Source organism: Oreochromis niloticus, linkage group LG3 (genome assembly GCF_001858045.2).
Source record: "Oreochromis niloticus isolate F11D_XX linkage group LG3, O_niloticus_UMD_NMBU, whole genome shotgun sequence".
NCBI classification, from domain to species: Eukaryota; Metazoa; Chordata; class Actinopteri; order Cichliformes; family Cichlidae; genus Oreochromis; species Oreochromis niloticus.
In genome coordinates, this window is record NC_031967.2 from 20,231,386 (window position 1) to 20,255,524 (window position 24,139).

At 39.6% G+C, this 24,139-nt stretch overlaps 1 protein-coding gene across 3 annotated transcripts in view; it reads right to left on the minus strand.

Annotated features, from left to right (window-relative positions):
- The window catches only part of LOC102081728 (uncharacterized), an 81,753-nt gene that overhangs the window by 42,381 nt on the left and 15,233 nt on the right, over window positions 1-24,139 (minus strand). Inside the window, exons 1-10 of one of the 3 annotated variants that reach the window (XM_025905630.1) lie at window positions 16,033-16,280; window positions 15,812-15,874; window positions 15,445-15,522; window positions 15,245-15,347; window positions 15,034-15,146; window positions 12,083-12,153; window positions 11,874-11,999; window positions 11,500-11,595; window positions 3,528-3,659; window positions 3,292-3,429 (exon numbers count right to left, since the gene is read on the minus strand). The exons of 1 other annotated variant lie outside the window; for it this stretch is intronic. In XM_025905630.1, the coding sequence (XP_025761415.1) occupies window positions 3,292-3,429; window positions 3,528-3,659; window positions 11,500-11,595; window positions 11,874-11,999; window positions 12,083-12,153; window positions 15,034-15,146; window positions 15,245-15,347; window positions 15,445-15,484 (819 nt within the window). In that variant the 5' untranslated portion in view covers window positions 15,485-15,522; window positions 15,812-15,874; window positions 16,033-16,280. Of the gene's footprint in view, window positions 1-3,291; window positions 3,430-3,527; window positions 3,660-11,499; window positions 11,596-11,873; window positions 12,000-12,082; window positions 12,154-15,033; window positions 15,147-15,244; window positions 15,348-15,444; window positions 15,523-15,811; window positions 15,875-16,032; window positions 16,281-24,139 lie in introns of those variants that run through there. One more of the 3 variants, XM_025905631.1, reaches the window with a different exon arrangement.

The following is a 24,139-nucleotide window of genomic DNA, read 5'->3' on the forward strand; positions in this document are numbered from 1 at the left end:
GAGCCGTACTTTGGGAGTCATACTGTTGTGATACTGGGGAGAAAAGGGTAAGGTGTGCGAGACTAAACCATTACACACAAAACTTCAAAAACCTAAAGAGTGTGTGAGACTGTTAGCTGTGTTGTCCAGCAATAAACTTATCTACAATGTGTTAGTAAAGAGCGACTTGTACTTCTGTCCCATTAAGCAATGGTTTTTACAAATTTCACTGTAATCTATAAAAGGAATCTGGATTAAAATAGAACATAGTAGTGTTGGATTAAGTGCAGGAAACACTAGTATAAGGTGTCTATGGAACAAATCTCCTTCAACATTCATAATGACCAAAGTGAGGACTACAGACATGCCTCTCAGCCAGCTGATTGTGTTTAGGGTAAAAGCATCTATATACACTTAGACTGCTCCACATTTTAGTGAGTTAACTCTGGATGTCTGCGGGTTTTGTCAACTTTGGGTGAACAAAAGCAGAAAAACGGTAAAAGATTCAGACATTGAAAGTCTGGTTTATTTCATGAATACAATGAAACATTTTACAGTCCACAGAGCAAAGTAGCATACATGATAATGGATACTGCAACATAACACGGACAGTGAGAAGTAAAACTCATCGTCTTAACAGCTCTTATATTCTTTAAACTTAAAATAAACCTTTGAAATTAGATTTTAGTGTTTTAAGTCATGTATTTAAAAAAAAAGATGAGTCAACACTTGTTTCTCCCAGCAGCCTTACTGAGGTGACACTTTAACAATGCTTCATATCACAGTCTTTATGATGAAAAACATGTTCTCTCATTAGCAGATGTAGCAGAATACATTTATTGCAATGTATGAGCTACACTTCTTGCAAAAAAAAAAAAAGCTGATTGGAAATGCATTCAAAAAAAAAAAAAAAGCTCCTGCCCAGCCTTGACCTTCCTTCTGCCAGCACGCATGCACACACACACACACACACACACACACACACAGAGATCATTAATACAAAGGTTTGCAACAGCTTTTGGATTTTCACTCTTTGACGGCTTTAATATGAACAGCCACATAAAATTCATTCAGATGTTTTGCCTTTGCTTCAATTAAGATGTGTCTTTAAATCTACAACACCTTTCTTGTTCAAAAAGTTTACTGACATGGTAAAGAAGTAGCTAGGGCGCTCAGTAAGTATGAACAACAATAGCTTAGGGACACTTTCTCAAATAAAGAGGATTTCATCATCTGCAGTTCGTGAAAAAAAGTGCCACATTAAAAACAGATCAATAGATCTACAAATAATGGATACAGACTCTTTTCAGCTATAGAGGTAAAGGTATACTTCATGCACTTATCAACATACAGTTTAAAGGCGTGCATTAGAGTGCATTGGTGCACATTTGGGTATCGTTTATGGTTATACCACTGTGAATTTTGCTATATAAATATGCTCAAGAGTCTATCATATGTTTGACATCCAGCTAAAAATTCGAAAATATATATTTTTAAATCAGTAACTTTGCAAATTTAGAGGAAATGTTTTTTGGACAACAAATGAGTCACGTTTTAAAAACAGTTTGAATAATCTGCGCTGACAGACTGACATTTATGAAGCGCTGGCTATAACACACATGCTTACGTGTGAAAGGACCACGGATGTCTTGGAGCAGAGAACCGCGTTGTATTGTTGCTTTTCTCTTATGCATAAGCAACGCCGGCTGGTCAGAAACGCTCTGTGTGGGTAGAAAATGGTCTGCACCGGCGCTGGTCCTGACGCGAAATGGCGAGGGTCTCACGCTCTGAGAAGCGGTTCATATAGGACCGGGTGCTTCCAAAAACAATAGATGGGGGGGCCTATAAATCTGGGGTCGATACAGCTGCAGGGCATCACCTTGCTGTGCAAGTTTAAAACAATGAGGGTGGGGCACGCAGGTGTTGAGCTCCGGTGTAACTGGCCAAGATAGGCCTAAGGGTCCGCTGTTGCTGGCTACTTCAGAAAATAGGCGAGACCCTGCTCGACTGGTACATCTGCGGGGCTTTTACCTTCTCGAGGAATTACAAAAAGAGCCGATACCGGCCACTTCAAACAATAGGTCGGGTCCCCGCTCGACTGGTACACCTGTCGGCTTTTACCTTTTCCTAAGGAATTTCAAAAGAAACGATACCTCCTACTTCAGACAATAGGTTGGGCCCTTGTTCGCATGGTACTGTCAACAACTAAGTGATACACTTATCTTTTGTCTTCCTAAGGAATCACAACAATTAAATGATACCGGCAGTGGGCTTTTGCAATCCTGATGAAAATACGGAGCGGGTCTGTGCGAGTGGTTTTGGTAGTATCACTGCAGCGTTTATTTTCTAAAGGGCTGAATGTTATTTGCGACCATCTGTTGTGTTAAAAACTACTCTGAAACCATGAAACCCCTTACGGAAGAAAATGATCCGTTTTTAAATAAATAAAAGGCATGTATCGCTGCATGCTGTGACATCAGAATCACAAAATGAGTGTGATTAAAACAGGATTAGTTTGAAAAGAGCGCTACTGGTTGCTTTGGGGGAAAAGGTGACATCATGTGCAACGTGTTTTAGAAGTAGGCCTATAGCATTTATTTTCTAAAGGGACTTTATGTTATTTGTAACCATTTACTGTGTTAAAAACTAGCTAGCTGTGTCTCCCTCTTAGTTCAACATTCCGAAATCCCGATTTTTAAATAAAATGATCGCATCAACCCGTCAAAGAAACCCCAGTACATGCGTAAAACTAGTTAAATTAAAACTAGTGGTTTGATTAAATGAAACGCTTGTGAACAAGCTGAAATTACCCGTACAGAAGAAATTCCCGTTTATACCGTTTTTAAAATAAAAGGCATGCATCTCTGCATGAGGAGACATTGTCAGAATCACAAAATGAGTGTGATTAAAACACAATTACCAACACTTTTGACTAGATGTAAATAAAAAGCATTTGTTAAGGCGCACTGTGAACAAAAACGGCTTCCACCCCTACATGCCAAAACAAAGAATTGCTCTTAAGGACACATATGTCTGCATAAATGAATGTTGAGACACGCCAAAGTGAGAAAAAATAGTTTAATTAAAAACCCTATGGTTTGATTAAATTAAGTTAAAAACACATGAACTCATATGACCCCACCGTGTGTTTCCACACATGAACTCGCATAACCCCAGGACCTGAACGCGCATGCGCACACGCACGAAACCGGTCAAACTGGTTCTCAAACCGGTTTGGTTGGCCGCCATCTTGGATTGCTGCCATCTTATTACTACTAACAATACCAGTGGAAAAAAATCAATCAGGCTTACCAATCTGACAAAAGTGTCATCGAAGTTGTACCATCTGTCATCATGCTCATCATCCTGAGATTTGATTGTTACGGTGTAATGTCCGGATCGCAAGTCACCAAAGTGCTCGACAAATGCATAAAGCTCATAGGTCTGGTTCTGATAACGAGTAAAAAAAAAGAAAAAAAAAGAGCTAAATTAGTATAACGAATCAGAAAATAAAAAGTAATGACAAAATAATGAATTATTTAGTATACCTCTGGTATTTGTAGAGTCTTAGGAACTATCACTGCTTGTGTTATTTTCATGCATACTGGGTATCGATGGTCAAATTTAAATCTCTTCAGCAGCAGCGTCAAAACATCTGGATGATGCCTCATTTCCAATTTCTAATTGAAACACAGAAACATTATTCTTTTATGTTTTTATAAAAGAGTTGGAAATTTCTATGACTGGCAAATAAAAACACTGTAGTACTTTCCGCACTATAAGGCGCACTTAAAATCCTTTAATTTTCTCAAAAATCGTCAGTGCGCCTTATAATCCGGTGCGCCTTATGGATGAATTCTGGTTGTGTTGACTGACCTCGAACCGATTTTATGTGGTACACGGCGCTCAAAAGTCTGTCAAAAAATGTTTTAGTATGACTTTGGTAAGCTAAGCTGCACCGCTTGATGGACTGTCAGTGCATTACGGCTACCGTAGTCAGCAGCCTCGTGGACTCATAGTAATCTGGGTCCAAAACTCCGTCCCTTCAGGTCTAAAATTAAATGAACACTAAGGCACACAGAGAGTTAAAAACTGTCTAAATTCTTCCATCTTTAATAAAATGATCAGTGTTGCTGCTTTACCAGGTGTAACAATTGAGTTTAACATCCAGGCATTCCATGAAAACAGAATTTATTACATTTAACGGAGTTCAAAGTTAGCAGGAAGTTAGCTCGCTGGTTTTGTTAGTAGCCTAAACATCATGTACCATGTTATGACTGAGAGATTTGTGGAAAAAAATAAAACATACAGCCCTGCTGTCACTTCCAACATAAATGAAGACAGAAAACAACACAGCAGTGACGTTTGTAGGGTTACTGAAGTTGGGCTAACTGGTATAAAATCATGTGCTACGTGCTGATCGCTAGCGACACAGCTATGTTAGCATAACATAAAGCATAACACAGTGGGCCCAAAACATCCGCTTCAGGTCCCAAAGTCAAACGAACACTGCGGCATCACTGAGAGTTAAAAACTGTCTAAATTCTGACATCTTTAATAAAATGACCAGTGTTGCTGCTTTACCAGGTGTAACAATTAAGTTTAACATCCAGGCATCCATGAAAACAGAATTTATTAAATTTAATGGAGTTAGAAGTTAGCAGGAAGTTAGCAGAAAGTTAGCAGTACATTAGCTCGCTGGTTTCGCTAGTTACCTAAACATGATATACCATGTTCTGACTGAGAGATTTCTGGAAAAAAATAAAACGTACAGCCCTGCTATCACTTCCAACATAAATGAAGACAGAAAACTACACAGCAGTGACATTTGTAGGGTTGGGCTAGTTGGTATATAATGCTGTGCTATGTGATCGCTAGCGACACAGCTATGTTAGCATAACATAAACACAGTGAAGCTGGAGGATGAACGCTAACTTTTTTCCACTCAATAAAAGTTCCTGATGGTTTTTGATAAATGCAATCGCATGGAAAGATGCTGTAAACGGACCAAACTGCAGTCAGGAGAACAACTGAGATAATCCATCCGCAAACGAGGTTAGTCATTAATATAAGATAAGATAACCTTTATTAGTCCCACACATGGGAAATTTGTTTTGTTACAGCAGAAAGTGGACAGTGTAAAGTTACATAGCAAAAATTATAAGGGGTTTAATGCGCCTTATACTCCGGTGCGCCTTGTGTATGAAAACAGACCCGTTCATCGACAGAGCACCTTATAATCCGATATGGTCCAAAAAATTTGATCAATAATGAGGTCACAACATTTTAAGATGAAACTGATTTATATATATATATATGTGTATATATATATATATATATATATATATATATATATATATACACATATATATATATATATATATATATATATATATATATATAATATATATATATATATATATATGTAGGTGAACTGTTATCTAGAAGGTTATGGACAGACATTATTTGCTTGTTTCCATCTCAGTGACTTCAGCGACTTTGATGTATCTGCCACACAGTGGAAATTTGTATTTGTCTTTCATAATTGGTTTTGTGTCATGGGTTTGTCCTGAGGTGGCCTATCAGCTGGTAAAAAGACCTATTTAAAAGGAAGCTGGATGAGCACTGCAGGAAGCCCAGATATGAAGACAAGGAACTCATAGAAGCCAGGTGTTGGAAAGATTCTGCTGCCCGATTGTCAGGGGCGTAATGCAGCGACCCAGTTCTGACAGCAGGAATGGTGACAGTAGGAGACAACGCATGTGATCGACAGCAGGGCAGAGGTGCACCTCTGCCTGCATTTGTGAGTAGTGTCTCCACTGTTGTTTACCGGGTTCAGCTGTGTTGAGGGAAGGTCGCCATGGCTATTAGCCAGGCCAGCTTCCCGGACAATGGTTATGGCCAGTATTTGTCTGTTTACAGGGTGATGCCATGAGAGAAGATGTTGTGGCATCGAGTAAGAGGCTCGAGTGCAGAGTGCAAGCTGGGCTGTTATGGGACGAGCCCGGTGGAGGGACAAGACGGAGATGTGAGCCATCTCCTTGACCTTCTGGGACCAGGCTGGCGTGATCCCCACTCAAAAGAGAAATTGCTCCTCTGTTTTCAACTACGAGGAATATTCACCATGGCTTTGTAGGACAATGGGATCATGGGACTGTGGGGGATTTCAGTGCACAGGGAACATTACATTTTATAAGTTTTGTTAGAATTGTTTGTTCATTCCTGGGGGATTTTAGTGTAATGACAACATTTTATTGCTTACATTTTTGTAGAATAGTTTGTTCTATTTGTGCTTTCCTGCCTGGGAATAAACTTTTCCTGATAAGACCTGTAACATCTCTGTGCCCTGGGTTTCTGACTCGTTCACTCCCCCCTTGTATTTAAGTACAACAGTACGACATTCTGGTGCACCACCTTTAGTGTCTACATATATTTGAATTATTACAAATGATGTACTGCCAGGTGTATATAGAGGCTGAAGCTGTGGGAAGGCCTACAACATCAATCTCCAGAGATTTTTACTGCAACTCAAGGAAAATCAGCTCAGTGATGCTGGAAAAATAAGACCTGGTGAAGTAGCAGACAGCCTTTTGTGATCTGGAAAAAACACAAAAATCCGTGCTCCTTACAAAATGTCAAAGTTAAATTCTAGACATGCAAGATTATCTATGTTTTTTTGGCAGTTTTAACTTCACCATTACTTACCGCACTGGTTTCCATAATGTTAAACCAGATGCCCTTTCCTTTCAGTTTTCTAAAGAAACCAAACAGCACGATCTCCTGTAAGTTTACGCTCAGTCATGGGTACATTCAGGAACAGCTGATCAGCTGACCTGAGAGAGCATGTGGGTGTATATGGCTGTAGCAACTCAGAGAGATAAGATGGCGCTAGGCCATGGAGGGCTTTAAAAGCAAATAAAATAATTTTAAAATAAATCCTAAAAAGAATGGGCAGCCAGTGAAGTGAAGCTAAAATAGGGGAAATGTGCTCAAACTTTTGAGTGCCAGCTTGATTTTACGACTGCCTTAATCTGACCATCAAGCTTCAGTTCACAGTCCACTTTGACCCCCAGGTTTGTGACAGTTGGTTTATTATACTGGGCCAAGGTATCTAAATACACATTGGGGGTCTCAGTGGGGTTACCAAAAACCATAACCTCAGTCTTTTTGCCATTGAATTTTAAAAAGAAACATCCAAGCCTAAATGGCATCAAGACACTGAAGTAATGGCTGTACAGAATATTTTCCTTTTTTCTTTAGAGTGACATAGATCTGACAGTCATCAGCATAGAAGTGAAATGCAATGCCGTGTTTTCCCAGTATAGAACCAAGAGGGAGCAGATATAAAGAAAAGAGGAGGGGGCCTAGAACTGAGCCCTGTGGGACACCACACAAGAGAGGAGCAGAGGACGACACAAGGCCACAGAGACTGACACAAAAAGTTCTCCCCGCCAAGTAGGACCTGAACCACTCCAGTGCTGTGCCCCTAATGCCCACCCAGTGCTACAAACGAGAGTGTAAAATGGCATGATCCACTGTATCAAAAGCAGCTGTCAAATCTAAAAGCACAAGAACAACACAGTCGCCAACGTCAGTAGCTAAAAATATGTCATTAAAAACTTTTAAAAGGGCTGATTCAGTGCTATGAAATGGTATAAACCAGACTGGAAAACCTGTAAAATATTTTGCTTTTTTCAGGAAGGTCATTAATTGGCTGTGAACTATTTTTTCAAGAATTTTGGAAAGAAAAGGTAGTTTGGACATAGCCCTGTAATTTGCAAGAATTGTAGGATCAAGAACAGTTTTTTTAATCAGGGGTCTGACTACAGCATGTTTAAAATCTTTAGGGACTACACCTGACACCAAACTGTGGTTTACCAGCTCAAGAACCAAAGGTCCAACTGTTGGTAACACCTTTTTTAAGAGTCGAGGAGGGACAGCAACATTTGGAGACCCTGCAGGCTTAAAACGACTAAGAGTCTCCTTTAAAGAGGACAGAGTCACCGGCTCAACCCTGTCAAAGACAGCAGAGCAGGAAGCAGAGACTGAGGGGTCATGAGCAGAAGGAGAGAGTTGAGCCCTCCCTGGTGGAGGAGTCACAATAAAAAAAATGTAAAAAATTTTCACAGGCTGCAGACGAAGGCTCGATACAGTCAGTGGTGCACTAAGAACAGAGTTAATAGTTTTAAATAAAACACGCGGGTTGTGACAGTTTGACAGAATAATGTCAGATAAGTTATATCTTCTGCCACTTCTGTCCCATTTGAGAGACTGTTGTTACTTGCAGGTCACATAGTAACAAAAAAAAGTGAGCTGCCTTGAGCTCTGAAAATTTGAACAGGCTAGTTTGTCTAAGTAACTGGCTGAAAGAGACAGACATGGAGGTATTGTGAGTCCAATGGGTTTGTTATTTTTTGCACTAAAATGCTTGATGATCACACAATTTTAGCCTAATGTACAAAATAATTTTGGCTAAGGTTACTCAGAGTTTGAATGTGAAGCTGGTCAAAAAACCTTTTATGGTTCAGCGTTATTTTTTTAAGAAAAACTGCACTTTATGTTCAAAGTTTTATTATTATTATTTAAAGACAATACCATGTTGAAAACGTAATTAAAGTACTTAAACAGCACTTTATTTTTAAGTCTGCCCAATTTTGGTCAGGGATATTATTTTTTTCTCTGTTTTGGATTGAATTGCAGTTTAAATGCTTTTTTCCATAAATGAAAAGAGCTTGAGTTTACAATATCCATGTCCATGTCTATTATTTGATTCTGTCGCCCACTAAAACCCTTTTCTTGTGCGATTAAATGTGATTAATCTAGATTAATTAATTCCAAAGCCTCTAATTAATTAGATAAATTTTTTTAATCGAGTCCTACCCCTATACACATATACACACACACACACTCCCACCTGGGGCGTCTGTATCCAGGGGTCCTAAAGTTAGACCCCCTTGCTAAGCGAGCCTACAGCAGACATGAGCGAGAGAGATAAATATGAAGTCATGCTGACTCAGACGTCACCCGGATCAACAAGGTCCGTGTCAGGTGTTGAGGAACCAGGACACCCTCATGAGAAGTGGGCTGCTGGAACAAGAAGGCATCAGTCGGCATGAGACGAAAATAGGGCGTTGTTGGAATGCTACTACGCAAGTAACCCTGGCGAAAGGGGTTACATGAATAGGATGAGGGACCAATGGAGTCTTTGATACCCAGCATCCACTTTGATGGCGAAACAATTAGTAGCTCAGTGTTCCAACATTCGGAAGAAGGAATTGCTCTCACAGCTAGAGGTTGACGAGGTTCAACACACATGCTACGGCAAGGGGGAGCAAGGACGACAGGTCAGGGGGAAGATATTGTCACCCCCACCCAAGATTGGGAACCAAGCCCCAAGTGCGATAGAAGAAGGATCATTGAGTGCAAGAGGAACTGACCTGAGAGATAGAATCATGGCGAAGCTTGAAATCTGGATGCTCAATAGCCGGTTACCAAGACTATGTGAAGTACCCTCAGAGGATCTACTAGATCAGTGGTTCTTAAAATTTACACAATGAGTACCACCTCATAAAATAAATAGCTCTTGAAGTACCACCCTTATGACCGACATCAATGTACAGTAGTATAGGCCTATTTAACACCATATACAGTTTACACAAGACAATTTTATTTGTTATATGAATGTTATTTATTTTAACTGTCATAAACAGGATGTGACGAGTGATAATAATAACAACTGTACTGCATTAAAACATTCACAGCAGGTGGGATAGCCAATCTTTAAGTGATGACGTGATGAACCCTGCTTCTGGGTCCAAACTACTCTGTTTATTAAGGCTGTTGTGTTTTTAACATGTTTTAATGCTTTGTATCTTGTTCTATTTGATCTAAACAAGCCCCTAAAAAAGTCAGTGATCAAGCCTCTCTCGGTTTTTATCATCGCTATTAATTTTAAAGCTCAGTTTTTAAAACCTTACGATGTAACTACAGCCCAGCCCATGCAGCAGTATATTAATGACTAACCTCATCTTGCAGTTGTTCTCCTGACTAAAGTTTGGTCCGTTTACAGCATCCTGCCATGCGATTGCATTTGTCCCTAACCTTCGGGAGCCCTCACGTTAGCTTTTATCGAGTGGAAAAAAGTTAGCATTCATCCTCCAGCTTCAGTGTTTATGTTATGCTAACATAGCTGTGTCGCTAGCGATCACATAGCACATCATTATATACCAGCTAGCTCAATTTCAGTAATCCTACAAATGCCACTGCTTTTTAGTTTTCTGTCTTCATTTATATCATAAGTGATAGCAGAGTTGTACGTTTTAATTTTTGCTGTGGCGATTAAGCTGCCGGATTTTTGGCTTCACAACCCTCCTTCATGGTTCGTACATGTCGAAGCTCAGTTTGCTCTTTGTGGTGTTTCAGCCGACAACATGAAATACCATCATGTGGTGGCTTCGCTGGATCCGCTGTCTACCCGCCGTGTGATGACCCTCCTCCGGGATCCCCCCACCCAAGGGAAATACACCGCTCTCAAGGCAGTGCTGCTACGGTGCTACTTCATCTGTGATGCAGAGCAGGCAGAGAAACTCCTCTCTCTCTCGGGCCTGGGTGATGGTACCACTCTCGAGCTCATGTAGAGCATGCTGTCCTTGCTAGGAATGGATGACGGCGGATTCCTCTTCACTCACCTCTTCCTCCGACAATTGCTGGTGCGAGATGGCCTTGCCAACTACCTGCTGCTGGCCACAAAGGATTACCGCTCACTCGCAGAAGAAGTGGATTGCATTCTCCTGCCTACCAGGACTTTCGGCATCCAGGCAAGAGTTCCCGACTCACCGACAGCATCTCCCGCGCCCCCACCAATTCTCCCGGGGGCCTCCGACTCATTGATGGTGGCTGGAATCGCGGCACCAAGGAAAAGGGCTGGCTTTTTATCATCAGCGTGATAGCACCATGCCGCCTTTGCAGTTTTAAAAGCTCTATATAACAATCAGTCCATTCACTGTCTGAACAGAGTTTTGTCATTTTACTTTTGCACTATTATGTTCTGGCACATGTTGTTATTACATGGCTTGATTAAGGTACACATTAGGCTGACAGCTGGGGCCAGAGCTGAAACTGTTCTGGGCCAGCACAGAGCCAGAAGTGTGCCTGCAAATGGCCCGTGGCTGCACACAACTTACACATGGCCCATATACTGCAAAGAATGACAGCCCTTTGGTGGCCCAGATCGGGTTTGCCAGAGGTAATCCACATATGGGCCAGCACAGGACCACCAATGTGTCTGCAACTGGCCTTGTGCTGGCCCATGTGTTGGCCACCTCTGGCAAACCCGATCTGGGCCACCAAAGGGCTGTCATTCTTTGCAGTATGTGGGCCATATCAGAATCAGAATCAGAATACTTTATTGATCCCTGGGGGAAATTATTTTTATATGTAAGCACAATGTGTGGGCCAGATCTGGGCCATACCAATTTTGCTATGTGGATATATATAGGAATAATAAAAATGATAACTTACAATAGCAGCATCACTTTTGCATGCACACCTGTCACAGTATAGCTGGTTTCCTCCACCAGCATCTGATTGACTGAAATATTTGGCAACGGCATCTGCCTGAAAAATATATTCATGTCACTTGCTGCTGAAATTTACTAACAGATCAAATGAAAAGGTCATTTACACCATCCAAACATGCTACCACTGATGTATAAATCATTTCCCATAATTTTTGCAAATGTTTATGGAAATGGAGTTTCACATAAATGGTGAAATGTCTAATCAAAATGTGCTGAAATATAAGTTAGACTAATTATGACACTAGTTATGTCTAACTAATACATTCTAGCAAAGTCTGAATGCATTAAAGAGGTAGCCAAGATAAAAGTGCTCACCACACTGTAATCGTTGATGTCAGTTTCCACCAGTTGAAGAGGTAGAGTCCAAAATGGATCATCTGTTCCTGTCTCTGTACTACATGTAGAGCATTTGTTCCTGTGTGTCAGCACTCCCTGGAATATCTTAAAAGACAACCACACAAAGGTTGTTAGCTTATATGTAAATTAAATTCACATATTTGTAATGCTTAGACTGCAGTCTTTACCTGTGAGGCTTCAGGACTGGTTAGACTCAGAATCTTCTCAAAGCACTCAGCAGCGTCACCTTGTACAGAGACTGGAGCAGTGGAGGTATTGAAGAAAAAAAATGCTATAATACATCTGTCAATGTAACATGTACTTAAAAAAAATCATGATAATAATGATTTAAACATTTTAACAAATGCCATAGAATCCCTGTAGTTTTCCAAAAACAATATTTTCACTTAAAACATTCAAATACATGTATTTAAAATCTAGGTAATCTTCTAGAATCTAGGATCTCCACAAAGCACTCAGCAGCATCAACTTGTATGTGCACTGCAGCACTAGAAGTATGAATGAAAATATATTATTTATAGTTATAAAACATTATATTTATTTATACTTCAGCATAACACGTAAATGAGGAGATTGGGGAACTGAGGAGTTGCACAAGACCATGAATACTGGCAAAACTATCATAAAATATTCATATTTCAAAACAGTGAAATTCAAACAAAAAAAAAAACAGCTTAAGAGTGATCATATATATGATACAGAGAGGGAAAAAGGTTATTCAGACACCAGAGGGTGCTACAACGATCTATAGTCTAATTAAATATTACAAAAATAATAAATAACATCCATTTATTACTGCTTAGCCAGGTGTAAGTTGTGGGGGCAGCAGTAAAAACCGAGATTCTCAGATCTCCCTTTCCACAGTCATCTCCTCCAGTTCCTCCCAGAGGATACCAAGACATTCCAAAGCTGGTCAAGAGACAAGAGATAAAGTCTCTCAAGTGTGTCCGGGTTTGCCCCGGGCCTCCTGGTTGGATATACCCGAAACGCCTTACGTAGCTTCTTTTGATGTGAGGAGTGGTTGTACTCTGCCATTTATGCAGATACTTAAATGACTGCAGCTGTTATGGTTTTTTGTCTTAGGTAAGGCAGGAGGAGTAGGTGCAGCGTGTGGCAGTGGCCAAACGCGGAGGCCCTAGTGACAGATTCATGGCTATTGAGGCTGGTGATTGGGAGGTGGAATGTATAGATGGAATTAGAGAACTGGATCCGAGAGCAGTCATTTGTACTTCCAAATAGTTCAGAGTGCCCAGTCTTTTTAGAGTCCATGGGTGGAGAGCTCGAGGGTGCTCCATCTGGTTGTCCTAATGGGACTTCAATATGCAATATAGGACTTCGGTATGCAAGAACTTCCACCTCCACAGGAGGTTTGAAAGCATTTTGAGGGAGATTGAGTCCGAGAAGATCATGTTCCCCATCTTTATTGTTGAGGCCACTACACAGAGCTGTGGTTGCAAGGTGGTTGATACTTGTTGTAGTGGTACCAAGATGGTGGACACTGGAGGTGAAAGGAATCACCAAGGCGAAGAACTCCCCCTATTGGGCTTGGTTAGCATGTGGGACTTCAGAGACAGCTGATGGGCATCTGCAGGCCAAGCAGAACACAGCTCTGGTGGTAGCTGAAGCAGGAACTCAGGTGTGGGAGGGGTTTGGTGAGGTCACTGAAAGACTTTCAGACTGCTTCAACGTGATTCTGGCAAACTGTCAGGCAACTCAGGAGGGGAAAGCGGTGCTCTACTCATAAGGTGTATATTGTGGGTGGGGCTGCTGACTTCAACTGAGGATCTAGTTGGGTGGCAGAAGGAATACTTCATGGACCTCCTTAATCCAACCGACACACAGAGCCTAAGGATGTGGTGGATGACTCACCCATCACTGGGGCAGAGGTCACTGAGTTAGTTTAAAAACAAATCCTTGGTGGCAGGACCCCTGGGGTAGACAAGATTTGTAGATAAGGCTCTGGATGTTGTTAGGCTATCTTGATTGCCATTCCTCTGCAACACTGTATGGAGATATGGGGTGGGCTCTCTCGTAGAGATGGGTAAAGAGTGCAATCATTCAAGAGGGGCTCAGAGTAGAGCCGCTACTCCTCCACATCAAAACAAGTCAGTTGAGATAGTACGGGCATCTGTCTAGAAAGCCTCCCGGGCAAGGTGTTCCAATCATGCCTTACCAGGGGAGACCCTGATCTAGAACCAAGCTTCACTGGTGAGATTTTATATCCCAGCAATCCTGAGAAGGCCTCAGTGTTCCCCTGAGTAAACTGGGGAGGTGGCTGAGGAGAGGGAGGTCTGGGTTCCACTACTTAGGATTCTGCCCCTGTGACCGGCCACAGATAAGCAGAAAAATGATATTGCAAATTCTTTTTGAGAAAAAAACTCTACAGAGTGCTGTCAAACCTGAAAAATACACTCTATTCTCTGAAAGATTAAATATTGCCTAACCCACCCACCCCCCTACTTTACTAATACATAGCCTATGTATCAATTCTAATTAGATTAGTTTAAGATTTGGTGCAAACACTTACGAAAGTATTCAAAACTGACCCTGATTATATTGTCAAGGCATGAAATATATCAGTATGTAAGGGTTAAATGAGATTGATGTCAAGCAGTTTTGAAGAATCTTTTCTGTGTCACATTTTTGGAATTTTATAAACTAACTGTAAATCTGTAAATTTAAAAAAACAAACAAACAAACAAACAAAAACCTTAACAACTTATGCTTTTGCTATTGCTTGTATGGTTTAAGATATAAAGAGTAACTTATTATAAATATAAATTTAGTTATTTCTTAATGCCCTTTTTCTGGGTATTTTATTTTCACAAAATTAAAAACAAAACAAAAACGTTATATAAATGTTTTTATCTTTATAAGTGCCACAGCAAATCATCTTCTCTAAACGAGCTTTACTTTTGTGTAGAAGTTTAGCTTTGTCTTCAGATAGTACTAACCACAACAAATCTCTAATTATACAGAGAGGGTGGATGAGATATATGGTGTAAGCATCAACAAAAATATAAAGCAAGTGTGTCATTTTACGTTGCTACAACTAAACATGTAAGCTGACGCAGTTTTCCAAACAGATTCTGTAAGTGTGTGATCATTTTTACTGTACCTGAGTTGATGTCCAGCTTTAAACTGATATCATGCGTGTAAGCTGTATTTTTCTTTAGGTTATCAAACAAAGTCTTAAGGGGGTGATCAATATACTGACTTCTTCCAGGGTTCCTACAGCAATCAAAGTCACATGGTAATACATGTTCGCTGCAGTGTTTATTCACTTTAAATATAGATAAATCTGGGATATTTTAAGTTCTGTAACAAACCTTGTCACAGCTTCTCTGAAGTCTTTGGTCATGAACAGCACCTGCAGCACACTGTTTAAGTAACATGTTGCTCCTTGGTTTACTAACCCATGGTACTTGTTGGCTAGAAGGTGATAATCAATGATCAATTTAAATTGTACAACTGTTTCTCTTCCATTTCTGTGGATAATCAACTGGTTTAACAGCTGTTGATCTCTTACCTGGGGATTTATCAGTAAAATACCTATACAAGAATTCCATTTTGAATCATGTATCCTCTTCCACTGAAAAGTGAAACCCTAGGTAACAACAAAATTACAGAACAGTACATAAATTTACAGTACAATGACTACAGTATCAATTATTCCATTGATTAATTAAGTAACTGTTTAAACAATATCGACTTATTACTGAGAAATTAAAATAAACGACTCATTGATTTCCATTTCAGAAATTGGAATATTTGGATTGTTTAACTGGATATAACAATATAACTGCATAATATGTCCAAAAGCCCCTTATTCTGTCAACAGCCCGAAACTAGGGTATGAAATAAAATAGCCTTCACCCTTCCCGCTCTTGACTCACCCCTGTTTGCTCCAGATGTTACTGGAACAGAAACCAGTACGGATTCCGTCAACCTTCAGCAAGCTGTCCAATTTAAACATCGTTCCAGGCAAAGTTAACATTTAATTGCGCTTTTATTTTAACTTCTGTAGTTTTTCTTTTTCGTATCCATTGTTGACTCTTACGAAGCACTCTGTGATTTTATATCTTGAAAGATGCTATATCAATAAAGTTTTACTTACTTTTATTTACGAGTTTGTTGAACAGGTGCTTTGAAGGACTCCCGACAGCTGTTTAAAATAGTGAGTCACACGGGTGCTCCTACATTTCTAACACCTCTGTTTACAAGTGAGCTCTACAGAGTCCTGGTAAACTTGCATTGAGTTTTTTGTAGTCGAGTAATTCAAATATGAGCTTATTTTTAAGTGGAAGTTAAATATATTTCGACGAATAGTTGGAAGCTGGAGGTCACACCGTCCTCCTGTGAAATGAAACAACATCAGCTAAGTTTCCCTTTCGCTTGATGCCACACCTACTAATATGATGCATTCAATGGTTTTCAGAAATACCAGCGTCTATAACCATAAAAATTCTTTTAGCCAAATATGAGTTTGTTATTTAAAATTAATCTTTTATCAGTTTAACAGGGTATGGATGTTAGAATTAGATTGCGAACATCTATTTATAATATAGCATTTATACAATTGAAAGGGTTTCCAAAATCCTCTTTTTTGGTTGTCTCATATCCAGTACACATTTGTAGTTTCTATAAATCCATATATCTCACAAGAAATGCAAAGAAAGAAAGAAAGAAAGAAAGAAAACTTTACTCAAGAACAGATTATATCTACCTATAAATTCAGTTTAGGCATTAAGCACAGCTGTGGTAACAGCTACTGCAGACATAAGGTAAATAAGGAAGGCCACCTGACATCACAAACATCATGTGAATTACTGTAAGCCAGTAACAGAATGAAAGAGAAGCTGAACTCTGGCAGCTTTTATTGCTAGAGCTTTGGAAAACAAAATACACATTCACAGAGAACTCTGACTAAACTGGAACGTAACAAAGAATACAAGGAAACTGGAGATTTAAATAAACACAAGGTAATTAGGAGATTTAACACAGCTGTGGAAAACAAAGCACAGGTGAACTAATTACAGGGGAAGCAAAACTAAACATAATGCACGCAGGACAACAGGCTATCAAAATAAAATGAGAAAAACAAACACAGACTTGGAGACCCAGATTAAAATACAACTAGAAACTGAGACTGAGAAAAAAGACAAGGAAGACACAGAAAGCGATCAAAACCACTAACAGAAAACTAAAAGACTTCAAACATAAATCCTTACAAAAACCTGGCAGGCTGGCAGGGCTGCAGGAGAGTTGCAGTGTAAGCAATAGTCAGAGTGACATTGAAGTGGCTGAAAGAAAGCGTGAGAGCTGCTGAGGAGTGTGTGCCAAGTAGTGAAAAGAATGAAGATGGTCTGAAATGCCATACCCTATGTTAGATTTTGTGTATTGGGTCCTTCAATAGCCTCTAGTGCTGGGTGGGAAACTCCAGGCCTCAAGGCCCGGTGTCCTACAGGTTTTAGATATGTCCTTCATCCAACAAAGCTGATTTAAATGGCAAAATTACGTTCTCAACAGCTGTGTCCCCATTCAGGGGCTGCAGACTTCGGAGTACACGGCCTTTGCGGTCTACGTGGGCCGGGTACTCCGAAGAGCGAGGAGGGAGGAAGTGCAAGGCTTGTGAAATGGGACGGTCTAGCCTCTGTCGCGCTGGCCAGGTTGCCTAGCAGCCATGACACTAACCGCTATAAACGTTTCATACAGAATTTTTGACAGAAATGAAGGAAAAAAATGTTTTTATGTTCATTTGTTTCTTTTTTATGAGATGTTTTGATTTGTTGAGTATCTGAAGCTGAGACCACAGGACTGTAAGAACATGATCGTTGGGCGTCACTTCTGTACCCAACTGCAATTTTAAGATTAGCTAGTAAATAACAATTAGCTAATGTCACTCATGAGAGTAGTGTCTTTACACTTTGGTAATGTAAATATAATATGGCCAATATTTATTATTATATTAATTATGATTTATTACAGCAGTGAACTTGAACTCTGTTTCAAATACTGAGCTTCAGTAAAGATTCAAGTTGTATTTATTTATATTTCCTATCACCTTAAATCTTCACTCAAAGACAAGCATCTTTAAACGTGACGTATTAGATGTTTTATATGTAAGAGACAAATATTGCTCTTTTAATATGTTGGCATTACTAAATCTGTCTGCATGCTTACAAATATGGGTAAAAAGAAAATTTACAGGCTGTGATAACTGTTTCTGATAGAATGAAGAGTAGACTGATATATTAAATATTCCTTTATTGGGTGAGAAAATCATGCCGTGTCATAACTGCTTTAAGTCATACAGAACAGATATCAGAGCCTTAAACAGGCTGACTTCTGCTAAATGGGTCAAACTGGGCAGAAAGTATACAAACACATAACATCCTTATAGAATATCATGTACCACTATAGATCAACTTACCTCAGAATATATAGATCAGGGGTCCCCAATCCCAGTCCACGAGGGCCGGTGCCCCTGCAGGTTTTAGATCTCACCCTGGGTCAACACACCTGAATCACATGATTAGTTCATTACCAGGCCTCTGGAGAACTTCAAGACATGTTAAGAAGGTAATTTATCCATTTAAATTAGCTGTGGTGGAACAAGGACACATCTAAAACCTGCAGGGACACCGGCCCTCGTGGACTGGGATTGGGGACCCTTGATAGAGCATATAAACAATTACAGCAATATGATGCAACAAACACAGCAGTGCTACTAATCCAAAATACTCAAAGCTTCATAGAACTGAAACAAACATTTATTTTTAGCTCCATCCTGCTGCTGATACATACTTTAGGTTTCTGAACATTAAACTTGTTGCTGCCTTTCATAGTGTGTAACTTGAAGGCCCTGAGTACTTTCTCCCACACTGAAAACACTGGAATGATAAAATTATTTGAACATTACCTAATAAGACTGATTCAGGACAGACAATTAGTTATGTTAAACTTTCCTAGCAGTCCTTCACAAACAGGGAACAGTCTGTCTATTCTCTCCATCTGTCAGCTGCTACTGGCTCTTCCTCCTCCTCTTCCTCACACACCGCTGAGTTTGTCCTGGTGGATCATCAGGGGTGCAAAGCCTCACAGATGATGTGCAGCAGTGGGTCCCTCAGTCTGTCCTCACTCTGGACACTTGCAGTTGTCACACATGGAAATCAAATGTGTGATAAGCTGCAGGATTCAAACACAAGTGTAACTTATAAATACATGTTCATACTTTTATTCCACAATCAGAGAGAAAGAAACAGAGAGAGAGTGCAGGACAGACAGACAGGTGACAGTCTCAGGTGTATACACTGCTACAAAACAGCACAAGAGAAGGAAGATTTAGTGTTTGTGTTATTACGAGTGCTAAACAAGAAGAGTTCCCAGATGGTACAGTGGACACATGTGTGACTCCTGTGATTAAAGCATCTTTCTTTCAGCTTAACGAGCTCAGCTCGTTCAAACACACGTTAAAGTCCGTTTGGCTCGACACCACCGAACAGAGGCAGCAATATAACATAGCTAACATTAACAGTGCAGTGAATCCTGCTTGTGCCGTCATATTCAGGACTGCAAACCGAGCAGCATTACTGACTTTCAGCTTGTTGTGTTTGTGGATATATGACTGACTTTAATTATCCATAAAATCATCACATTCTCTGTAAGATTAAGGTCGACTTTTGAACGGCGTATATTTTAAAGGCTTTAAAACCAAGTTAACGCTGAAAGTACAAACATCATTAATGTCATATAACTCTGCCGACATGTGGCCAACAGTAATGTTTTAATGTTCTTCATTATTAAACATTCCCACATAAATAAGTGACATGATATTCAGTACTTACTTTTGACAGTTCACTTTTCAATGAACATACACTACTAGTCAAAATTAGGGACACACCTTCCCATTCAGTGTTTTTCTGTGTGTTCATGCTTTTCATGCAGTGACAATCATCTTATGTGACTACCCCATGAAGCTCACTGACAGAAGGCCTAGAGTGTGCAAAGCAGTGATCAAAGCAAAGGGTGGCTAATTTGAAGAATCTAAGATATAAAAAATATTTTTGGTTATTTCATACTTTTTGGTTTACTACATCATTTGTGTTAGGGTTAGTGCTCCATATGTGTCCATTCATAGTTTTGATGCCTCGAGTTCTAATCAACAATGAATCTACAAAATAAACAAGGAAATTAAGAAGCAACATTAAAGTGAAGGTGTGTCCAAACTTTTCACTCTTAGTGTACATCAGATGTACAATATCAATCATTAACATTCTGGGTTACACAACAACAAAAGAAATGTTCACATTTTTGAAGGACTCACTTTTTCATTTGTGTAATTTTACACATGTGGCTTACATCCTTTTACAAGTTTTCCATAATGTTTTGCCCCATGAAGGTTTTTTTTTTAAGCATTAACATATTGTTAAATTTAAAGATTCTTTTAGGAAATATACCTAAAAAATCTGGTTAAAGGTGTAAAATTTGCTATGCCATGATCTACAGAGTACTGAAACAAACACTTTCTTAGGAACAAAAGTCTTTTTTAAAAAAATAAAAAAAATATATTATATTTATTTACATTTCTCTGCAACAGGTTCAGTGTATCTTTGAGGCTGTTGCTGGGGTTGGTGTCACAAGTGGAACTGTTGCTTCTATGGTTTGTGCTGTAGATTGCTGGGCTGTAATCTGTGGAGCTGAGGCTTGTGTGGTTGTAGCATTTGGAGCTGTGGTCTGTGAGGCTGGGTCTGCTGCTGTTGTGGTCTGTGAGGCTGGGTCTGCTGTTGTGGTCTGTGAGGCTGTGTCTGCTGTTGTGGTCTGTGGGGCTGGGTCTGCTGTTGTGGTCTGTGGGGCTGGGTCTGTTGCCGTTGTGGTCTGTGAGGCTGGGTCTGCTGCTGTTTGGGATTTGGTTTGTAGAGCTGTAGCATGTTCTGGTGCTGTAGCACTTGTGGCTGGTTCTGGTGGTTCGTTCTCTTTCTGTGCTGTTGCTCCTGACTCTGGATCTGATACCGTTATTGCTATACCTTGTGGAACTGGAGATGGATGTTGTGTTTGAACTGGTAGTGATGTAAGTGATGCCATTGGTGCTGTAGCCTGTGTAGCTGTAGGAGGAGGTGGTGGTGGTGCTACCGCCACTGGTGCTGCTGTAGCCTTTGAAGCTAGAGCAGATGCTGGTGCTGCTGGACCTGGTTGTGCTGTTAGTAATGTGGCTGCTGTTTTCTTTAAACTCCGGCGTAGCACTCTTGGCATGCTGTCTTTGCTTAACTTTAGTTGGTCAAAATTTACTTTTGGAATGATTGTCCCATTGGAATCCTGAAGATCTGCACTTTTACCTTACATTGCTGTAATAATGTAAGGGCCTAAAAAGTTTGCTTCAAGTTTCCCCCCCTTTCTTCTGCTGGCTTCTTATGTTAGCTCTTAAAACTTTGTCACCAACTTTGAAGATAACATCTCTCTTCATCATTTTTATTTTGCCCTTTGTTTTTTCCTGAGCTTTGACCACATTGTCCTTCACCAGTTCCAACAGCTTTTGATGCTTTTGAATGTCTTCCAACAGCTCCTCCTGCCCCACAATGTCTTCCACACTCTCATCAACCTTTGAATCAAAAGACATGTCTATCATTACTATAATTTGTGTAAGATACACAGATAATACATAACAGAACTGAGAAATACAGTGAAAATTTACATTAAGTGTCTTTGGTAAGGTTTTAAGACACAATGTATTTCTGGCAAAGCTTCAGTGTATCTTGGGATTGATTGGACATGAAGAAAACTGTTATTGAGGGTTTGAACAATCCATAAAAACATTCAGTGGTGTAGTGCTTTTATGGTGGTGACATAGCATCCATTGAAACTGATCTGCCTGCGCCTCAAAAACTAAATAAGTTTCGTTGTGTGGGATTTTCGTGTAGTTTGTCACAGACAGAAAGACATACCATGAACTCTTCTGGGATTTCGGAAGGATAGCGAGCCTCTCTGCCAAACATTAGGCAATAAGGTGAGTATTTGGTGGTCACTTGTTTTTTAGTTCTGAGTCCAAACATTACATCCAGATACTCATCCCACATTTCTGGATGGTCGCCAACAACTTTACACAGGGCTCTGACAATGAAAGCACATAGAAGACATTCATATGAAAGATCATTTACATTTTTTTTAATAGTTTAATGTCATGCATTAATGTTTTGGTTGAAGGGAACCCCCATAAATGTATAACATGTACTCCAAGAATTTACCTCTGGATGGTGCCATTCATTTTCTCCACCAGCCCATTTGTTTGTGGGTGATAGTGGGAGCAGAGGCTTCTTTTAATTTTTAACAATCCACAAACCCTTTTGTTGAGCTGCAAAAGAAAGTTATATACACTGACTATAAGCACATTACAATAAGAATTTAAATAAACAGCTGTCATACTAATATCTCAAAAATAGATTTATAAATGAACCATTTTCAAAGAATTATTCAAATATGAGTTCACATATTTTTGCCAAAGACTAAAGTACTTACAGAATTGACAAATTCTTTGCCTTGGTCAGTAAGAATCCTTTTCGGGGCTTCGAACTGGTGGACAAATTTTATGAGACAGTTTGTCACTTGCCCAGCTGATTTTGACTTTAAAGGGTATGCTTGTGGCCATTTTGTAAAATAATCAATAAAAACACATATGTATTGATGTCCATTGTTGGTTTCAGTAAGTTTTCCAATAAGGTCCAGCCCAACCAGTTCAAATGGCTGAGAGACCTTAAAAACAAAATCATAGTTAAGTTAATAATACTGAAATTACACAGAATGCTAGTCTACTGTTATAATTTTTTCCAAGTATATAATCAGTAGGTTTGTAAGCAATGAAAACATTGTGTGATTAAATGTGATTATTTGCTATGGTCGATGACTAACCTTTATCAGAATGTATTCTGCTGGTTTTTTAATTGTTGCAGCACTTGCCTGGCAAAGTGCACACTGGGAAACCTAATCAAAAACAAAAGCAATTCAATAAGAAACACAAGAGTTGATGATCAAGGTTTACATAATTTATTTTGAGAGAAACAGAAACATTGCTGCGTTCCTCTTAAAACAAGTTAGCTGTAGTCGAATTACATAGAGTTTGTTTTGGAGTACCCACCCAATTATTGATGTCCACTGAAATCCCTGCCCAGTAGAACCGCTTTGAAATGGCTTCTCTTGTTGTTGTTTGCCCGCAATGGGCCCCAGTAGGACTGGCATGAAAATCTGAAAAAATTGTGTTTGCCTCATCTGCCCCACACTACCGTTGTCTTTATTGTTTTGTCTGTGCCTTTGTAGCGCCAGTAAAACAGCTGCTCCCCTAAACATAAACAAGAAAATAGAAAAGTTTATCATAGCTGTTTAAACCATGACAGGTCTATATGTGGTAAAAATCATGACAATACATCTTGAATGTAATGAATCAATTATGCATGTGATATAATTTGGGGGTGACTATTGGACTGGTTCTCTATATTTATGACAGTATGACTACTTCAGAAGCCAAAAAGATTATGCCACACACAAGACTGTATTAGTGATACTAAAAAAAGTGATGGATGTGTAAAGTCAATGGCCTTCAGATATCATGGAGTTATTTTTAATACAAATATCAATTCAAAGTAGTTTAATTCCACATTTCCTGCTGTAAGTAATTTTCCACATATGTAATTTAAAGAGATAAAGACATAACAGTGGGTGCACCTGCGTAAAAGGGTGTGGCACATACCACTCCAAAAGTAATTACCACGTAATATATTGTAGTTAAGCTATAAAAGGACAAAAACAGACCAGAGATTTTGGAAAAATTTGTCAGTGTTGGAGTCGAGTAGGCCTTCGAAAGGTTGGCCAAAACTAACTTGCAAAATTTTGAAAAGCCCTGTTACTTACAAAGGCGTATATATTTAAATGTTGCTTTAAGTTTTATTTATCTACAAAGAAAAACTCTGCCAATGTGCATAATAGATGGGGGGGGGGCACACATTTTAACAGCCGATGCCACACAGCCTGATAAATTTTGTACCCCTCCAAAACTTTTGCTGTGAAGAAGAAATCCTCTCCAAAGTTACTGTAGTTATTGGTTATACTGTGATTGATTTTGCAGATATACTGTCATGAGCATTTCGTTTCAGTAAGTAAGGAAAGAGACGACAAGCTTGTTAAGACATGTACATGGGTGAGAGCTCTGAGTGAGACTCACACCCAGCTGTAGTCCG